This window comes from Scyliorhinus canicula, chromosome 2 (genome assembly GCF_902713615.1).
Source record: "Scyliorhinus canicula chromosome 2, sScyCan1.1, whole genome shotgun sequence".
NCBI lineage: Eukaryota > Metazoa > Chordata > Chondrichthyes > Carcharhiniformes > Scyliorhinidae > Scyliorhinus > Scyliorhinus canicula.
In genome coordinates, this window is record NC_052147.1 from 44,783,177 (window position 1) to 44,802,790 (window position 19,614).

Here is a 19,614-nt window from a genome sequence, read left to right on the forward strand (position 1 = left end):
GGGAGGCTAAAAAAAACACTGAAGGGACGGCTGGCCGGGCTGGGTGCAGGAGCAGGTTGTGACTCAATGCCAAGTCCGTGGACCTGGGGTGTCCCCCTCGGTATCGGGGTGGCCTGGTCGGCATTGCTGCAGTAGGTCTTGGTGGTAGCACAGTGGTTAGCACTGTTGCTTCATAGCGCCAGGAACCTGGGTTTGATTCCCAGTTTGGGTCACTGTCTGTGCAGAGTCTGCACGTTCTCCCCGTGTCTGCGTGGGTTTCCTCCGGGTGCTCCGGTTTCCTCCCACAACGTCCCGAAGGGCGTGTTGTTAGGTAATTTGGACATTCTGAATTCTCCCTCCGTGTACCCGAACAGGTGCCAGAGTGTAGTGACTAGGGGATTTTCACAGGAACTTCATTACTGTGACACTACTTGTGACACTAATAAAGATTATTATTAAATTCACTCCTTTGGTAATACTTACAGTCTCCTGGTTGCTCACAATGCTGAGTGCTGCCTGTCTCCTTTAAATGTTCAGAAGGCCCCTGGTCATCTGGACGCCCACCCAGACCACCTGATATCCCAGCTTTATAGAATGATAGAATCCCTACAGAGCAGATGGGGGCTATTCGGCCCATCGAGTCTGCACTGACCCTCTGAAAGAGCACCCTACCCAGACCCACTCTCTTGCCCTATCCCCGTAACCCCACCTAACCTTTGGACACTAAGGGCCAAGCTTAATCAGGAGCCCACCAGGTGTTGGTACTCTTCAGAAGCGCTGCCCTTTGCAGAGGAAGCAGGGGGTCAGCAGAACTCACCCCAACCAGAGGGCACCCTCCCTGGTTCTCTGCCACTCTCAGGGCACCAGACGCACCAGTAACCCCCATCTCTCTGGCTCCACAGCTGTCTCCTCCTGGTGAGTCTGACAGCACTGACTGCCTCTGCCACCACCTCCCAGGCAGCGTTCAGGAGGGCAGGTTTGAGCCTGCGGCCCACGTGTGGGTAAGAGAGTGTCCATCTGCCCCTCACTGGCATGGAGCTGTATCCACGTCGGACTCCTGACCTCAGGGGGCAGGTCTTCTCTGAGCCTCTTGGTGGCTGTAGTGAGTCTGTGGTAAGTGGAGCATTTAAAAACAGCTCCAGCTGCCAGGCTCTTTGGTGCTAATTCCAGCCCCAGCGGTTAGAACACCCACTGGACTGGGCCCTGAATCGCTCGGAATGTACCCCAGCAGTGCTGAGCCATTAGCACGTCCTGAATTGCTCCACAAATAGCGGCTGCATTGGGAATGTGAACCACACGCTATTCGGTCCCGGCCTCAACACTGTCTCCCAAACTGAGAATTTTGCCTTTTGGTATGAAAATTGGAATTGGGATAATTTTTAATTTAATCGTGCAACTTTTTATTTATTCTTTCATGGGATGTAGGCATTGTTTTGCAAGGCCAGCATTTGTTCCTCACCCTTAATTGCCCTCGGGAAGGTGGTGGTGAGCTGCTTTCTTGGACTGCTGCAGTCCATGTGGTGTTGGAACACACAGAGTGCTGTTAGGAAGAGGTTCCAGTGTTTTGACCTGGCGACATGAAGGAACGGCAATATGGATCCAAATCAGGATGGTGTGTAGCTTGGAGGGAAACTTACAGCTGATGGTCTTTCCAGGCATCTACTGACCTTTCCTCTTCGGCGGTAGAGGATGCAGGTTTGGAAGGTGTTGTCGAGGGAGACTTTGAGAGTTGCTACAATGCATCTTGTATTGGCCTTTTGAAACACCTCAGCCCCAGGGAAGATACTGCTTGGTTGTCAGCTCTGGCCCTCTCTTCTATGGGGGTCAGTTAGCTTAGTTGGCTGGTTTGTGATGTGGGGCCACGCCAACATGCGTTCAATTCCCATACCAGTTGAGGTTATCCATGAAGTCCCCGCCTTCTCAACCTTGTCCCTTAACTGAGGTGTGGTGAAACCACCAGTCAGCTCTCTCTCAAAAGGGAAAAGCAGCCTCAGGTCATCTGGCGATTTTATCTCCTCTATGCTGTCAATTTGACAATGTTTATTTACACAAGATAAAAATGTTCCTAGTGCTTACAGTTTCAGCTGTTAATACTTAAGAGTCTGGGTAATTGATACTTTTATTAAGCTATAGTAAAAAATGAGTCTTTTTTAAGAAAGTGCTAAGTTATCAATGACTGTTATTCATTGCGGAGGAAACTGCCTTTCAGACTACGGTTCATGACACTTCAGAGCTGCCATCAACCATAGCTCTTCGAAAAGCTGGCCCGACTTTATGACGACTGAGGAGGACCAGGTCATGCCTATCCTGCTATGGAGCTGGCCAGGTAGGGAGTGCAGGGTGCAGGCAGTTAGGGTCACGAAAAGCACTGGTGAAAATTGGAAAGCCTGGGAATGGGATTGGGAGACGGGATTCATCCACCACCTTTAAAGGGTCCCAGTTTATCCTGACTCAGTGAAAATCCAGGCCACTGTCACTAAAGTGCCTGGTATTCTCTGAGCAATAGATGAAAGTTAAGTGATTTCTTTTCCGTACACTCTAGTGTTGATGGTTTGATTACACCAGAGCAAGATTTTGCCTTCTGCGAGGTTATGGAAGAATTTTGCACCTGCGTTCGCTGTAAGCGTAAATGATGATGCAAGCGCAAATTCCCGCAAGAGTCAGGTAACGAGATTCTCGCTGGCGAGATTAAGTTTCCCGATTTTCCCCACCCTTCGCCGGTAATGTAACCATATATTTCAAAACACTATTGTGTTGTTAAAGGGCTTCCCAGCCACATGATCTCCCCTCACGAAGTATCCATCGGGTGAGGTTTCCAACAGCTATACAAGAACGGAATCAGTCGAGGGAAAACTGCCGGGGGCTCCAAGTTAAATATAGCCCCTGGGGAGAAAGGGACATACCTGGACGGTGCCCTGACACTGCCCCCCTGGCACAGGTCGATAGCACCAACCTGGCCAGGATGCCCTCTGGGGTGCCCCAATGGGAAGTGGTTCCCTTATATGTGGTGGGAGGGGAGGGAGGGCCAAAGCCTGAGAAGGGGCTGGCGATACCTGTGGGGTCGGGGGGAGGTTGGGGACAACGGCAGTGAGTGCCCATGCTGCTGCGGTGGTGGGGGTGTTTAATTCCAGCGCTGATCCGGGTGCCCTGTAAAGATGGTGCCGCGATTTCACTGAAGGCCAGCTCTATCGGGCCCCTCCTCGCCAGAATGACAGTGCAAACCACATCCCCAGATTTCCTGTTAAATACTGTTAAATAAATGCTAATAGGCAACACATTTTATTTGCCATAAACAGAAAAAGGACAGCAGGGAATTCGAACCAATTATCCTCGAGAGAAAAAAATCCCATTCTGCACAAATTGCACTTCTTATCCAAAACTGCTTGGCTCCCTCCAGATTTCAGTTCGACCAAATTTGTGATTGCAATCTGCATTATTTGTTTTGTACAAGACTGGTGCTGCTGAAATTCAAAGCATTGGCTGCACTTACAAAATTATTTCTGCAATTATTTCTGGGGCGGCTTGGTGGCAGAGTGGTTAGCACTGCTGCCTCACAGCACCAGAAACCCAGGTTTCATTTGGACCTCAGGTGACTGTGTGGAGTTTGAACTTTCCCCCCGTGTCTGCCTGGGTTTCCTCCGGGTGCTCCGGTTTTCTCCCACAGTTCAAAGAGCAGCTTAGGTGGTTTGGCCATGCTAAATTGCCCCTAAATATCCAAAAGGTTAGGTGGGGTTTGGGTGATAGGGGAAGGGGGGATTGGGCTTCGGTAGAGTAGTCTTTCACAGGGTTGGTGTAGACTAAATCGGCCGAATGGCCTCCTTCTGCACTGTGGGGATTCTCTGAAATTCTATTAAAAAAACTTTGGGTGGTATTTAGTTGCTCTCTTCCCTCCCTCAGTAAGGGTACTGAAGGAAAGGAAGAGCTGAAACATCTATAAATACTTTTCAAGTGCTAGATAAGGTTGGTATTTGGTCTAATAATAGAAGTCTTACTACCAGCCTGCACTAAAAGTGCAGCTTGCATCGTAGTGATAGGAATTCACCATTTGGCTCACATAAACTATCAGCTGCTTTGAAGATGTCATTAGTAATGGTGACACAGTGTGTCATCAGCTGCCTAATCTCTCAGTGAATGACAAACAGCGAGCCTTTTCACCAGCGACAGTTCAGGGAAGAATGTACCTCGGCACGGTATTTTGCCGTTAGTAATCTTGATCATTTTAATTGCGTGATTGCAACTTCGGCACATGCTGTACTTACACTGTCCATACAAACAAACGACTGTTGACATGTGGTGTTGAAGCCAGTTTACTTTTGCGAAAGTAATGACTTCAACTAAAGGAATTCTCCATGGGCTAGATTTATAATCAAGGGTTGGTAACCAGACTTCGGAGTTAATTCCAAGTCCCAAACCTGTACAGCCTGCTTTAGGCATGGCCACTGCAATTTTCAATGGTCCAGCCAATTAAAGGTCAGGGATCGGGGTCACCGTCCCATCAGTTTCGGTGGGCACGCTCCCAGCCCAAGGGAGGGAGTTGTCAATCTGAACATGCAGATGTTGAGGGACAAGTAGAAATTAGCAAATTTCCTTTTTGAAATAACCTTATCCTGATCCTGGAGGGGCCCTCCACAAGATGACAAACAGCTGCAGTTGTGGCCTGATGGCCAGAATGGTCCAAAGGAAGGATGCTACTCTGAATCCATCACTTCCTCCACACTACCCCATCCCACCCTTCCCGGAGCCCTCTACATTGGCCATGTGGGATGCCCACATTGCTGACTGAAAATCCCAGTCAGTGTAGGAACAGGACCTTAAAAGGCTCCTCAATTAAATACAATTAACCCCAACTAGCTACCTGCCGTATGCCAGTAGGCAGCTGATCCAATCCTACACTGCCATCGTCCAAAATAGCTCTGAGTCAGGATCATGTCGGGAGGCCAAAATCTAGCCCCACGCCAAGTCCCCGTAATGGCAATAACATTTAAACTTCTTGGTAAAATATGTAATACAACCTCAGGTTGCTGGATTCCCAATCTGCTGCCGTGTTCAGCAGCTTTCTGAATTGGGGTACGAGCTGTGAGACCCAATGAACAGCTCAGCATATCGGGATAATGATCAGCACAACTGTGGGAAACTAGAAGCAAAGTGAAAAATGTCACAATTTATTCTCAGCCTTCAAATAGAGTGGATTAAGTCCTAATTGTAGAATGAATAAGTGTGTAAACTTGTCTCTAATTAAATACTTTGAGAATCACATGTAGAGTTTTATTTTACTGCTAAAGATTCAGGGTGAGTCCATTGCAAAACTGAAAAGCCTGATATGATAATTTAAGATTTCAGAGCTGGATGTACTAAGGAGAAGATAGTGCCCGTAACATAGGAAGACTTGAAAGCCTTTTACTTTTTTCTCATTTAATAAAGAGAGCTCCATACGTTTAAGAAATTTACGATTTGCTCATTTGTACAATTTATATTTACAAATTCCCATCTTTTGTTTCAGTTGTGCAGCTCTCCATTTGCAGCATTTCTAAATTTCCATGTTGAAAATAGGAATAAGGCACTGCTAGTTAAATACTTTTTTTATTTGATCATGGGACGTGGGTATAGTTTTCCAGGCCAGTTTTTACTGCTCATAATTAATTATCCTTGAGAAGGTGGTGACGACCCACTTGAATCGATGCAATGCATGTGCTGTAGGTACACTGCAGTACTGGTGGGGAGTTCCAGGAGTCAGACCCAGTGATGGTAAGGCAATATAGTTCTAAATCAGAATGGTGTGTGTATTGGGGGGCAACTTGCAGATAGTGGTGTTCCCATACGCCTGTTCTTCTAGGTGGCAGAGGTCACGGGTTTGAAAGGTGCTGTTGAGGAAGCCGTGGCAAGTTGCTGCAGTGTATCTTATACATCACATGCATTGCTGCATTGTTTGTCAGTGGTGAAGGGAGTGAATATTGAAGATGGTGAAAGGGATGCCATGCTGCTTTTTCCTGGATGGTGTCAAACTATTGTTGATGCAACACCTCATCCTGGAAATTGGGAAATATTCCATCACACCCTTGACATATGCATTGTAAAAGGTGGATAGGCTTTCGGGAGTCAGTAGGTAACCTACAAGCCACAGAATCCTTAGAATTGCCTGTCAGAGGGCAGCACGGTGGCGCAGTGGTTAGCACTGCTGCCTCACAGTGCCGAGGTCCCAGGTTCGATCCCGGCCCTGGGTCACTGTCCGTGTGGAGTTTGCACATTCTCCCCGTGTTTGCGTGGGTTTCGCCCCCACAACCCAAAGATGTGCAGGGTAGGTGGATTGGCCACGCTAAATTGCCCCTTAATTGGAAAAAATAATTGGGTACTCTAAATGTATTTAAAAAAAGAATTGCCTGTCAGGTCATTTCAGAGGGCGCATAAGAGTCCACATTGCTGTGAAGCTGGAGGCACATAGAGGCCAGACCGGATAAAGACAAGGACATTTTCTTCCCTGAAGAACATTATGAACCAGGTGGGTTTTTATGCTAATCCAGTAGTTTTATGATCATCATGACTAACGCTAGCTTTTTATTCTAGATTTGTTTAACTAATTTCAATACCCTCAGCTGCCATGGTGGGATATGAACTCATGTCTCCAGTACATGAGTTCAGACTTCTGGATTACTTGTTCTACACCATTATCACTCTGGTACCATTCCCAGGATAAATCTTTTGCGGAAACTAGAATTACTTTCCAAATGGGCGCAACATTATTTAAGCACTACTGTTTAGTGCAAAACAGGCATGTTATGAAAACAGTGGTATTTCATAAAAGTGTCTTTTACCTTCTCTGTGCTTCCTGTTCTTCAGGGGGAGGCCCATTCTGGACTTGAACTTGGCGTTGCACTGTGGGACCTAGGCGATCAGATCAGCATGTTAAAATCTCTATCTTCAGTTCTACAGTTGACTGTAACACTAAAGAACCTTATAACATCAAAATGAAACAAAAACAAGGTTGCAATTCTTTCAACAGTCGATGTTCCAAATAATAATGCTCAATTTGAACTTGATGAACACGAGCACCAAATAGGTCGTGCACCCGGAGTGCCTCGAGATGTGGAGGTCCTGCTGATCTTAATGGCAAGGCCTTGGGGAAATGAAAGCTGCTGACAAGTGACTAGATCCTCTACCTGGATGATGTGCGAAAATGGGAATTTGCCAGCAGGAGGCCACATCTGGAGACCTTTGCGAACAGTCCCCAGCAGTCAATGGGAGGAGGGATTCCTGGATAATTGGGGGAGTACAACATGATGGAGGAACAAACTGGGGTGTGGAGCCTCTAGGAATTTCCTGTGGGGGCTGGGGGGAACACCCCTGCAACTCCTGGATCTCAAAGGTTTTCTGAACTTATCCTGGCCTCTTCTGACCACTCAGCTCCTCACATAGTGGGTGGAATTAATGGTTGCAAAAGGAGGGATCTTGCCTTCTGGTGGCTGGTGAACTGCTGGGAATACAAGGTTAGAGAAGACCAGCCGGAATTAAGTGCTCATCAAGCACTTAAGTGGCCAGGGTTGGGCCTTTCCTTGGATTAAGGACCCAGGTGTAGAAATCCCACCCCTGAGAACTGATGATCTATTGCCCAATTATATACTGGAAGCTCTCCATTGCCATCAGTCTCACCAAGAGCACCGGCAGGTAACCCACCCCCCAGAAACCCAGGATAAATGAAGGAGTTAGGCCAAAGGTGAGTGAGAGTGAGATGGGGGTCACCGGGTGGGAGGTCATGGGAGAGGCGGGGTAAGCACCAGCACCCATATTCCCCCTTGTTAAGTCCCTCGATCTGCCTTTTAAGTGCCGTTGAAGGAAGTCCGCAAGTTGATTGAATACCAGTGTGATAGGATAACTCATATCCAGGTGGCAAAGCCATTCGCAAATCCCCCCGACCAATTAAATGCCACCCCTGCCTCCAAGCTTGCTGCCTCCAAACTCACTGCTGGGTGGGAATCACATTCCACCCATTGCTTCTGCTGAAGGGCTGCAGACAGTGTTGAATTCCCCTGGCGATGGTTAAAATTAGGTTGTGACCTAATTCTGGGATGTTACGTAGGCCTTGAACTGCTTTCCTTTCCCAGAAACTTCATCAACTGCAAGATTCACCAGTACAAAAATTATGGCAGCTGGGAAAATTGGCTAGTAGGAGCCGTGAGAAAACCTTTTAAAATTTAAATCTCTCCCACCCAGCAGGAATGATTCTCATTGGGTGATGGAGCTTATCACCCAGGACTATGAATTAAGATCAGCTTTTACATTTGATCTATTTCTAACACTCTACAGCAGTACAATCCCATAAAAAGAGGTATTACTTGGAACTGCCATTGGTCCATCAGAACAAACCCTTCGATTTAGCCAATTACTGGTCGAAAGGAGGATTTAGCGCATTTCAATGGTTATTTATACCAACCTTTCTGAGGTGTAGTGTACATGAAAAACAACATCTCATTGTGAATTAGAAACCTACAATTCATCTCAGTTTAATAAAATAGCAACCTTGCATTCACGTAGATTCTAAAAATATAACAGGCTATTGTTACAATCCCAGCCGATAGTACTACTGGGCAAGTCAGACTCCAGGATGGAACCCGTATTAATAGATTCTAACTTTTCTTTTTTGTTTAGAGAGTTGGATGAGCAGAGTCGCAGGACTCCCTAACGAAAGAATAAAACATTTATTAAACAAGAAAGGATTAACTATAATACACCACTCCTTCACCCCAATTATACCTTTATAGATATATACAGATTTATAAGGATTACACAAACTTTATCTTAAACTCTAATGTTCACAGCAAGTTCACAGTCCATGTAAACCAAAAGTAAAATGTGGTCAGGCACAACACACTGAAAACAAGTGACAGATGTCACCCAGTGCACCGTCTCTGGATTTCACAATTCCCCCCCCCCTCCAGCCGCTTGTCACACGGTGAGCCAACTGGTTCTACTTGAATTCTGACTTCCACATGAGGGTTTCCAAACTCCACTCTCGAGGAACACATCTTGTAATCTTCCCCTGAATAACGCTTTCTTTCTCAATACTTTCACCAAGGATCCACCTCCAGAATTTCAACCCCTCCTTTCAGTATTCCTTCGCTTTAGATCGCTACATGAATTCAGGCTTCCGCATCTCTCAGGTATCTGGACACGCCAACAGAACAGTCTTATTCAGGGACTGCAGGGGTGGTAAGTGTGGGAAATCTTATGATTTATATGGAGCTAATAGTGTTCTTCAATGATTGGTGGGAAGATTGGTTCAAAGTAGGGGAAGCACTACCCTATTTATGACCTATGCTATAGCAGACCTGTCTGTGCTTCATGCTAAGATTAGGTGACAGAAATGGAAAAATTTTGCATTGCCCAGCACAAACTATGAATATATTAATTCTCCATATAGTGTTAGGAAATAGAGATAGTTTAGGTATTTTGTGTGTGCATTAGGAATCAGGAATAAGTGCCAATGGCGCCGATTCTCCATAGGGGCCAGAATTAGTCCTCGGCTCGGCCTGTTCGCGCCGTTGTTTTACACCCTGCCGCGGGATTAGAGACTCCCGCCCATGAGTCTCTCTCAGAAAATGGAATGAGCGGGCAGGGTTTTCACTATCACTCTGCAGGGTGGGACCTGATAGAACCGGAAAGGCCACAGGGATCAGGGCACCATCTTTAAAGGGCGCCCTGATCAGCACAGGAACTGAACAGCCCACAGCCCCCACCACGTTAAGACCCCTCTCACAAGCACCAGTGGCTCTCGGCCGTCCCCCCCCCCCCCCACACCACAGCAGAAGTGACAGGACTCAGGGCTCCTCCCCCCATCCACAATGCCAACATTGGGGAACTCCCATCTTTGCAGGGACTGGGCCAACCCTCTCTCAACCCACCCCCTTTCAGGCAACAGGACGACCCCTCTCACCTCCACCCCCTAACACATATAGGGGCAACAGCCCTCACGCCCCCCCCCCCCCCCACCCTGACCCAACACCTCAGTCTTGGGGGCACTCTCCACCATACAGTCACCTGCTCACCCCAAACACATACGGGCGCCTCCCATGGAGCTGTCCAGAGGATGCACTTGCATAGGTTGGCACTGCCAGGTTAGTACCCATTGCAGTGCCAACCTGTGCCAGGGGGCATGTCCCCCATAGCAATTACACTTGCTCTTTCAACCCCGTTGTTGTAAACCTTGCTGACATGATGCCACATTGGTGATGTTTGAATATTCAGTGAGGAGGGAGCATGTGACGGGCTGGATAATGACGTTAAAATATATGTTAAACCAGTAAAATTAGGTTCCTGCTGTTTGTGGGCGTGAACCTCGTGACGTCACCGATGAGGGGTGCGGAAATTTGGGAAACGCGATGTTGCCGGTGAGAATCGCATCTCCATATTTTCCACCTGTGTCATCGTTCTCTTTGATGGCGCACGCAGGCTGAAAATCACCTCTATTTTAACCATTAATATAATGTAATTCAAAATTTAGGCTCATAATAAAATATTTAAAAAAATTTAATTTCACTTTGTAAAACCTCACAAAATGTACTAGAATTCTTCATTGAAGGATTCTGTTCTGAAAGAGATTGATTCTTCAGAGAATTAATTTCTGCTATAGTTTACCATGTATATTTTATTCTGAGATATCTTTGTTCGATCTAAATGCTCCTGGGAGGGAGGACATGTTATTTTAAGACCAAATCTGTGGCTAGCATAGTTGACTTTCTTGTAACTATTTGAAATTTCTCTCAGTAGAGAATTTTTTAAAAATTAGTTTGTGAGACGTGGGCAGCACAGGCTATGCCAGCATTTATTGCCCATCCCTAATTGCCCGTGAGGGGGAAGTTAAGAGTCAACCACATTGCTGTGGGTCTGGAGTCACATGTGGGCCAGACCAGGAAAGGATGGCAGATTTCCTTCCCTAAAGGACATTAGTGAACCAGATGGGTTTTTCAATAATCGGCAAAGGTTTCATGGTCATCATTAGACTTTTTAATTTCAGGTATCTTATTGAGTTTAAATTCCACCACCTGCCGTGGTGGGATTCGAAGCCTGGTGTCCAGATCATTATTCTGTGTCCCTGGATTACTAGTCTAATCAATTCAATTGACAATAAATTCAATTGAATAAAGTTACCTTACCATGGGAATAATGGTAGCCAAATCCTAACAGTTTAACTTCATCACAATATTCTTGTGCATTTCAGAATTATGTCTTCATTTTGATCCTGGTTCTATGTGGAAAGATATTAGCATATAGACTCAGTGATTTGATTTGAAAGAGGCGCTGGCTATGCCAATTGAACAGAATGTTAAAAAAACTTTGGTTTAATGGAAAAATCTGAAAAATCCCTGGGAGCCAATAATGCAGCTGTTGGTTGCAGTTCGGACCTTTGAGAAACTCTGGGAGTCATTTATAACTCAATGCATCCAGGAGCCTGGAATTTGGGGGAACCCAGATGTAGTGCCAGCTTAGTGAAGTTAGCGGACTGCTAAAGAGTTGGAATTGTGCCAGCAATTAGAGGCAGGAGTGAGGCTTTGTGAATGCTGTGGGGTGTAGTTTCAGGAGAAGAGATTGGACCATTGGTTGGTGAGCAGCCATTATTGCAATGCTAGTTGGAGCAACTTTTGCGGAAATTCAGAGGCAAGATCTTCAAAAGTGAAGAGGTGGAATCCCTGATGAAGGAGACTGAGTGTTAACAAGGTTTTGTGACATACAGAGGGCACTGACATCTAGATGGGTTGCTGAGAATACTGTGGGTCCTATCTTGGTCGCACCTGCCATTAAAGTTGCAGTGTGGTGTGTTTGACCACAGTTTACCTGTTCATTCATTTTTACTTCATTGTTAATTGTGAAAGCAGGAGCAAAAGATGGACATTGTAGATTATTTATCTCTATTTGGATTTCCCATTGAAGCCACCACACGCCACCCGGAAACCCCTGGCAAGGACGTACTGCTGACGGGACCAGAAAATCCCCCCCTGCTAGTGAATGGTTAGAGAATTCTGGCCCACATCGCTGCCCCAGTAAAGCAACCAGGACCCAAAGCATTATGTTGCTCAGGTTCAATCTTTAACTCAGCAAAGTACAGGTTACAATAAGGCTTTCAGCAAAATAAACAGAGTAAAGGAACTTGGAAACACTCCTAATAATTGACATAGAAATTAGAAATCCATATAACTCTTATCTAAATACTCATACTGTTTTTGTAATGTTCCCTCAAATTCATAATTACTTAACTAGGTGCAGCTAATTTCCTGTCCAATCACTCCCAAGGTTCCTGAAGGCTCCAATGAGTAAACAATTTTGGTTTAATTATACCGTGATGCATGGATTCAGTAAGAGTATTCCATTCCATGATCTATAGTTTGGTTAGCTTCAGGGACAATAAGACATAGGAACAGAAGTAGGCCACTCGGCCCATCGAGTCTGCTCCACCATTCAATGAGGACATGACCGATCTGGTATAATCTTCAACTCCACTCTTCTGCCTTATCCCCCTAACCCTCCATTCTCTGAAGTAACATTACAATTTCATTTTGTTCATCAACCTCCTTTAATAATGAAAAAAAATTATTCATGCTGAAAGGAATTGGACAATCATATCCAGTCACCTGATAACATACAGGCAGAAACTGCTTGTGAATTTAAGATTCAGTTACTACAAATCATACAAATTATTCAGGTGCTTTTCCGTTAATGTTTGCACATTTTCTGGATAAGAAAGTAAAGATGCAGATAATGGCGGACAGAAATATAGTATAATGATGATTCCTGCTGACACCTCTATCTTCCTATGCCATCAAATTACCTGCAGTTAAACTGTTAAATTTTGTTTACAGCATTTGCATTTGGACACCACAATTATCTTCATTTTTTCATATTGATTTCTGATATTTGCCACTCATTCCTTTTTTCTTCAAAGTCCCATTTTAACAGTTGAACCTAAACTTAAGCTTTCAATCACTCTTTTCTTGGGCCTAAGTTCCTCAACCCTCCATACTCCCCAAATTTAGGGCTGGATTCTCCATTCTGGAGGGTAAGTGCTCTCCCATCAGTGGAGTCTCACAACTCGTCTAGGAGTGGAGCCCAGGTGGGATTCCCTCTCCTTTTCCATACAGAGTTTATGCACGGAGGAGAGCTTGCAGGTTTCAAAAATTCTTTGAAAAGTCATCACTAAATAGGTTTAAAATATCTTCTGTAACATGCAAAGTCAGAATCCCGGTGTCTGTCCACCATTTTGAGTGGGCGGCCCGATACAGAGGTCCGGTGGTGGGTCCTCCACAATGCAAATCCTGCCCTCCCTTCCGCTGACAAAAAGGGTCATCCTCAACCCCCACCCCCGACATCACAGGAATAATGGGTCACTCCTCCCAAAGCACGCATGCATGAGGGTGGCCCGATACCCACCCCTCCAGCTCTCCCCCAAACAGAGACCTCAATCATAACCCTCCCCAACGGAAATTCCCAACAGAGATCCCCATCAATCACCCTGCCCGAAAGCTGAAGAACAGACCAGGCAGTGGAGTGAAAAATCACTGCATTTTCACCAACTTTTCCCTATCATCTGCTGCCCCAGACAAAAGTGTTTAAAGTAGCAGCTGTTACAAGTATCAGAGGCTTCCTCCAAAGCCAAGTGCACTTCAAACACTTAGTTGCTTTTAATGTGGTGAAGAACTGTCAATCATAGCAAGACAATTTATAAACATTGTGGTTAGCATCAAAGCAGGGTAATGCATTCAAGCGTGAAGGGAGACAGATCAACAGTCCACCAAACAGCTGTCTCTGGAGTACTAAAACTGTTAATCACTGGCCAATGCAATGTATTGCTGTGAAATTGAATGGAATATTTGTGTTTCAAATGCTGTCAAGGGACTTCAAGCCCTTTGAATGGCTTTGCAGGATGTCTCTGACACATGTAACAGCTGTTGCTTTAAACATTTTTGTCTGAGGCAAATGTTAGGGAAGGAGACATGAAAATGCAGCGAGTTTTCACTCACTGCCTGGACTGCTCTTCTGCTTTTAGGCAGGGCTGAGTAATGGGGTCTCTGCTGGGGGGGGGGTCTTATGGGGACACTATGGAGGTCTGATGGAGGGGCGGGGGATGGTCGGGCAGGAGGGCAGGATTTGAGTTGTGGGGGAGTGGGGAGATGGGTCTTGTGATGGGCTTGGGGGGGGGGGGGGCACCTCCGCCATGCACTGACCCCTTTGACCCAATGTGACGTTCACCGCGTCAGGGCCTTGCTTGAAAATACCTGCACCAATCCAAGCCCACGTGAATCCGGCTGAGAGGGCTGGAGCATCACTAGGGGCTGGTGAGTCGGGCTTCCAGCCCATTAATCAGATGCAAATGAGCCAATTGCATAGTTCCGCTGGCATGGGGTGTGAAGCTTGCTGCCGACTTTGGCGGAGGACTGTACCAATCTCATTTTCTGACCGCGTTCTGTTCTCTGTTGGATTGGGAAACCCACTACCGGCAGCAGGTAACAGAGAATCCCCCCTTAGTCTAAACAAAACCAACAGAAGTAGTAATAGGATAAGCTGATTAAAGAGGGAGACGTGAAAGTCAGAATTCTGAGAATGCCTGTCCTGTACTATAACTATTTTCTCCATTGCTTTATCATCCCCGAGGGAATAATATACATTTATAAAATAAAATGTATTATTTTAACATCAATTTTTAAATTTTATTTAACCACATGGGGTAAAATTTAGATACCTGGGATAGTATCTAAACATCCATCATTCCCCAGCAACTTTCCCCCTCTCAACGTCTTCAGTGCTTGTTTTAAATCCAGTTCACAGAACTTTTTAATAAACACATTCCCATCTGACAGTTCCACTTAACTGTAATGCTAGTCAAAATAGGCCCAAGCTCCTCTGTGATTTCTATAGAATCCATCATTTCATTCCTTTCCAGTCACAAATAGCTTCCTCTTTCAGCAGTCACAGCAGGTCTCACAAACTTTTTCAGATGAAAGAGCAATTTCCATGCATTGTACAGAATATCCCAGTCAAACTCTCTTAGTGATCCCAGATCAGACTCCACTGGGTCAAAACAATGGAATTCCCTCCCTAATAGCATTGTGGAGCTACCTTCACCAGATGGACTGCAGCAGTTCAAGGCGGCTTCCTCACCACATTCGCAACAAGGGATGAACAACAAAGTGCCAGCCTTGCCAGTGAATCCCATGAGCTGGGAACAGAATAAAAAAGTGCTATTCTGGTGATGTCTGCACCCCATGGAGAATACACACCGTTTCTCTGCAGCGTGTATGAAGCAGTCCTGGTTTTAGAATAAGAACAGCCCATTAATGAACTGTTATCGGGAAAATATAGTTCAGGGATGTTAAGGTGGGTGCCATATACCAAATGCAATCCTTGATCCTGGCAACTCAGGCCTCAGAAGCCAAGTCATTCAGTCACAGTTGGTTATCCTGCTTGAATATTGGGTCTGGAAGTTTGGAATAGGCTTTTCTTACCATGGTTGCTTCATAACTGATCTGAACACTGAAATACGTTTACATCAGTGACGTAAGATTTATGTAAATTTATGGAACCATGGGTTCAAATGCAATATATTGACCCTGAGGTTACATGGTACACAACTATGCGGCCAACAAAGGAAAGAGCTTGGAAGCCCTATAGAGATCACTAGCTTTCCTAATTTACCTTCTAGGCATGACATCCTTGCTGGCTTCCCATCCTTAATCTGTGTAAACTCAAGATGCTGCAAATCTCTACCATCTGTAGTAGTGTAAGTACACCCAAAATGCTGTTAAGAAGGGAGTTCCGGGCAGCACAGAGGGTTAGCATTGCTGCCTCACTGCGGCGAGGTCCCAGATTCGATCCCAGCTCTGGGTCATTGTCCGTTTGGAGTTTGCACATTCTCCCTTTGTTTGCATGGGTTTCGCCCCCACAACCCAAAGATGTGCAGGGTAGGTGGATTGGCCATGCTAAAATTGTCCCTTAAGTGGAAAAAATGAATTGGGTCCTCTGAATTTATAAAATAAATGGAAGTTCCAGGATTTTCACCCAATGACAGTGAAGGAACGGCAATAAAGTCAGAGTGGTGTGTGACCTGGAGGAGAATTTGCAGGTGGTCGTGTTTCCACATGCCTGTTGTGGATTTGGAAGGTGCTGTCAAAGAAATCTAGTGGGCTGCTGTCGAGCGTCTTTTAATGGTGCACACTGCTACCACTTGGTTCCAGTGGTGTAGGGACTGAATATTTAAGGTGATGGATGGAGTGCCAATCCAGTGGATAATGCCCTGGATAATTTCAAGCTTCTTACGTGTTATTGGAGCTGTACTTATCCAGACGGATAGAAAGTATTCCATCACACTCCTGCTTTGTGCCTTGTATATGGCAGAGCTAGGAAGTGAGTTACTTACCACTGAATTCCCTGACACTACCTGCTACAACTCACAGCTCGGTATATATTTACAGTAGAGGGTATCCCATTCTAGGTCTTAACCCAACTGTGTCCATCACTCTAGCTCTGGATCAGAGCTCTTCATATATTACTGTGTGGGCGATAACGTACTCAGTCCCACATGAACCTTTTATGTGCCAGGCCTTTCTACGTTAGCTCCCGCCAAGGTTTTAGCACATGGATATAGAGTTACTTTAGTTTACTCCCAAGTCTTACATTGTATAAGTTTTGTGCATCAACCTTACTGTTGCATCCTTCATGCTATTGTCACATTATTGATATTATAGAACGAAGATTAACAACATTGACATAATCCTCATTATCCCAGATCTGCCTTTCAAGTCCTTGATGTTAGATGTTCAAGTGGTCTGGAGGCTTTATAGCCATTCCACATCTCATTTGCTGTTCTGTCGGGAGAGTGGTAGGTTCTGCTGTTGCTTTTCTTGTTGTTGGCTTGAAGGTTAGACTAGTGTTTGGTTATGGTTTCATCTGTTTCTTCCATCGTTTGAGGTTAAACCACACCTGGTTGGTTTGGTGATGAATGGCTGTTGTTACTCTTGACCTTTTCTTGCAGGGTGAACAAAAATGGTATTCGTCTACTTGACAGTGTTTTTCATGTTTCTTCTCCATTTATGGTGTCAGGAAGCTCTCTGAGGTTGAGGGAGAGCGCTCCTGTGACAAGAAGAAAAGGATTGAGTAGCAGGCTCACCTATGCTTTTTGCTGTTGACGGTGTGCAACTGCTACCAGGTTCCAGCATCTCTTGTAGGTTTGGCCCACTGGCAAGAAAGTGTGGTATGTTCACAATGTGTGTACCATCACCGTATTTGTAGGTAGAGGTTCCTCAGAGACTGTTGATGTGTCTCTGGTACGATTGCCACTGGAGGTGCAATGGATAGCCCATGTGTAGTAGATTGGTCTAGCCACTGGGGACATTACAAGATCAGGAATGATGAGGAGCAAACCAAATAATCCTCAGTGTGCTCAGAATTAGGGTGATGACCAATTTAAGATGGTCACTTAGGCTTGCAGGAGGCACATTTGCCTGTACTAGAAGCTGCATATATCATTTTTTTTAAATGTATTTTATTCCAAACTTATTCCCCGTCTCACAATTTTAAAGTTTGTACATATTTCTACCCATTTTCACCCCAACAACTGAACCCCTCAGTTCATATTCGATTTTTTTCCAGACAAAGAAAGTCATCTAAGTCTCCTAGCCAGGCCTCCATCCTCGACCGCCATTCCAAGAACATATTTGGCCGGGCACCAGTGAGACAAAGGTCACGACATCGGCCTTCCTCCCCTCCATCAGCTCCGGCTTCTCCGATATCCCGAATATCGCCAACATAGGATCTTGCCAAACTTCCTCCCCCTTATCTTTGTTAGTGTCGTGAACACTTCCGCCCAATATCTCTCCAACTTCTCACACTACCCAGAACATACATGTGTGGTATGCTGGTCCCCGCCCACACTCTCATATGCATCTGCCACTCCCTGGAAAAACCCACTCATCGTTGCCCGAGTCATGCGCACCCTGTGTATCACCCGAAACTGTATCAGGCGAGGAGGTCAGGTTTACCCTGCGTAGTGCCTAACTCCACACTCTCCAGTTTATCTCCCCTCCCAGCTCACCCTACCACCTCTTCTTAATCTTCACCACCTACTCACCCCCTTGTTCGTCCAATCATCCATGTATGTCTCTGATCCTGCCCTCCCCTTCCACGTCCAGGAGAAGCAGCCAGCATACTTCGGTAACTTAGGAAACCCTTTCCAGGCCTTCCATGCAAAGTCCCTTACCTGTAAATATCTAAACTCACTTCCTCTCGGGAGCCCTACCCTCCTTCAGTTCCTGTACACTGGCAAACCTCTCTTCCAAGTACAGATCCCTCCCCCTCACCAGCCCCACTTTTCTCCACTTCCTGTACATATTGGCTGACTGCTTCCCGGCTCAAATCCGCGGTTTTTGCACAACGGCGTTAACAGACATCTCCTCTGTCCTAAAATGCCTCCTCAGTTGGTTCCACACCTTCACCATGGACTGTACAATTAGGCTCTCTGTGTATCTCTTTAGTGTAGTGGTAACGCCGCCGCCACCATAGCCCGCAGGCTGGATCCCCTCCAAGATTCTTCCTCCACCCAAAATCATTCTGCCCCCTCTCCCTCCCACCACTGCCTCACATCTCCACGTTCGCCGCCCAGTAACAATGCAACAAGTTTGGCAACGCCAACCCTCCCTTCTGCTCCGCCTTTGTAATAGGGTCCACTTTACCTTTGACACCTTTCCCACCCACACGAACTCTGAAATAATCATGTCAAACTTGCAGAAAAAGGCCTTTGGTACAATAATAGGAAGCGTCTGGAATATGAATAAGAACCGTGGCAGGACATTCATCTTCACCACTTGGACCCTGCCTGCCAGAGTCAGATACAGCGTATCCCACCTCTTAAAATCTTCCCTGATCTCCTCCACCAGCTTTGTTGCGTTTCATTTATACAACATTGTCCACTTGCCAACCAATCAGCACTCTCTGCTATACAGTAATAATCTATTGTATCCTCTGACATTGGCATTCTTGCAAATTGTGTTTATGAGTGTGAGATGAGAAGCTTTCACAAAAAATGTATTGCTTTTTTTTCCGGAAAGACTTTGATAGTCTTGACACCCTCTACCAGCTGGCATAGATAGAGGGCGAGGCAGGCATCTCTGCTCAAAGCAGAGAAAGGCTGTGGACAGCATATATCAGCTCAGAGTTGCTTGTCACCGAACCTCAGTGGTTCAAGGATTGTGCCGAGGGCTAGGAGTTGGATTTCTCCTGTTCCACACAGTGGAGTGTCTGTTGCTTGAATCCTTGGAGCCATGGTTCTTCACCTGACAGGACTGTCACACTGGCAGCTGAATCAAATTTAAAATTGGTTAGATGACGATTTATCAGCATTCCAAAATGAAAGAACCACATTCTCTGATGTGCCCCAAGAAGAATGGCTGTGCAACTTCTGGGTGGTCTCAATCTTGTGGATTACCTTTGGGATGAGAGTTTACCAAAGTGACCCTGCCCGTTGCAGTGGGAGCATTGGGCAGTACTCGTTGGACTAATATTTCCTGTGAGGCACCGCAGCGCTGGTAGGTTTCTCTGTTGTGTGGTTCAGGGATTGCTTTCCTTGACTTGGGTTGCCCCTGAATTTCTGTCACCTGATAT

The 19,614-nt window shown here is 45.8% G+C and overlaps 1 protein-coding gene across 5 annotated transcripts in view; it reads right to left on the reverse strand.

Moving 5' to 3' along the window:
• Nucleotides 1–19,614, reverse strand: part of LOC119953138 (ena/VASP-like protein) — a 339,662-nt gene that overhangs the window by 54,022 nt on the left and 266,026 nt on the right. For all 5 annotated transcript variants that reach the window (XM_038777050.1, XM_038777070.1, XM_038777035.1 and 2 more), the window contains one exon: nucleotides 6,789–6,858. In XM_038777050.1, coding sequence (XP_038632978.1) covers nucleotides 6,789–6,858 — 70 coding nt within the window. The remainder of the gene's footprint in view (nucleotides 1–6,788; nucleotides 6,859–19,614) is intronic.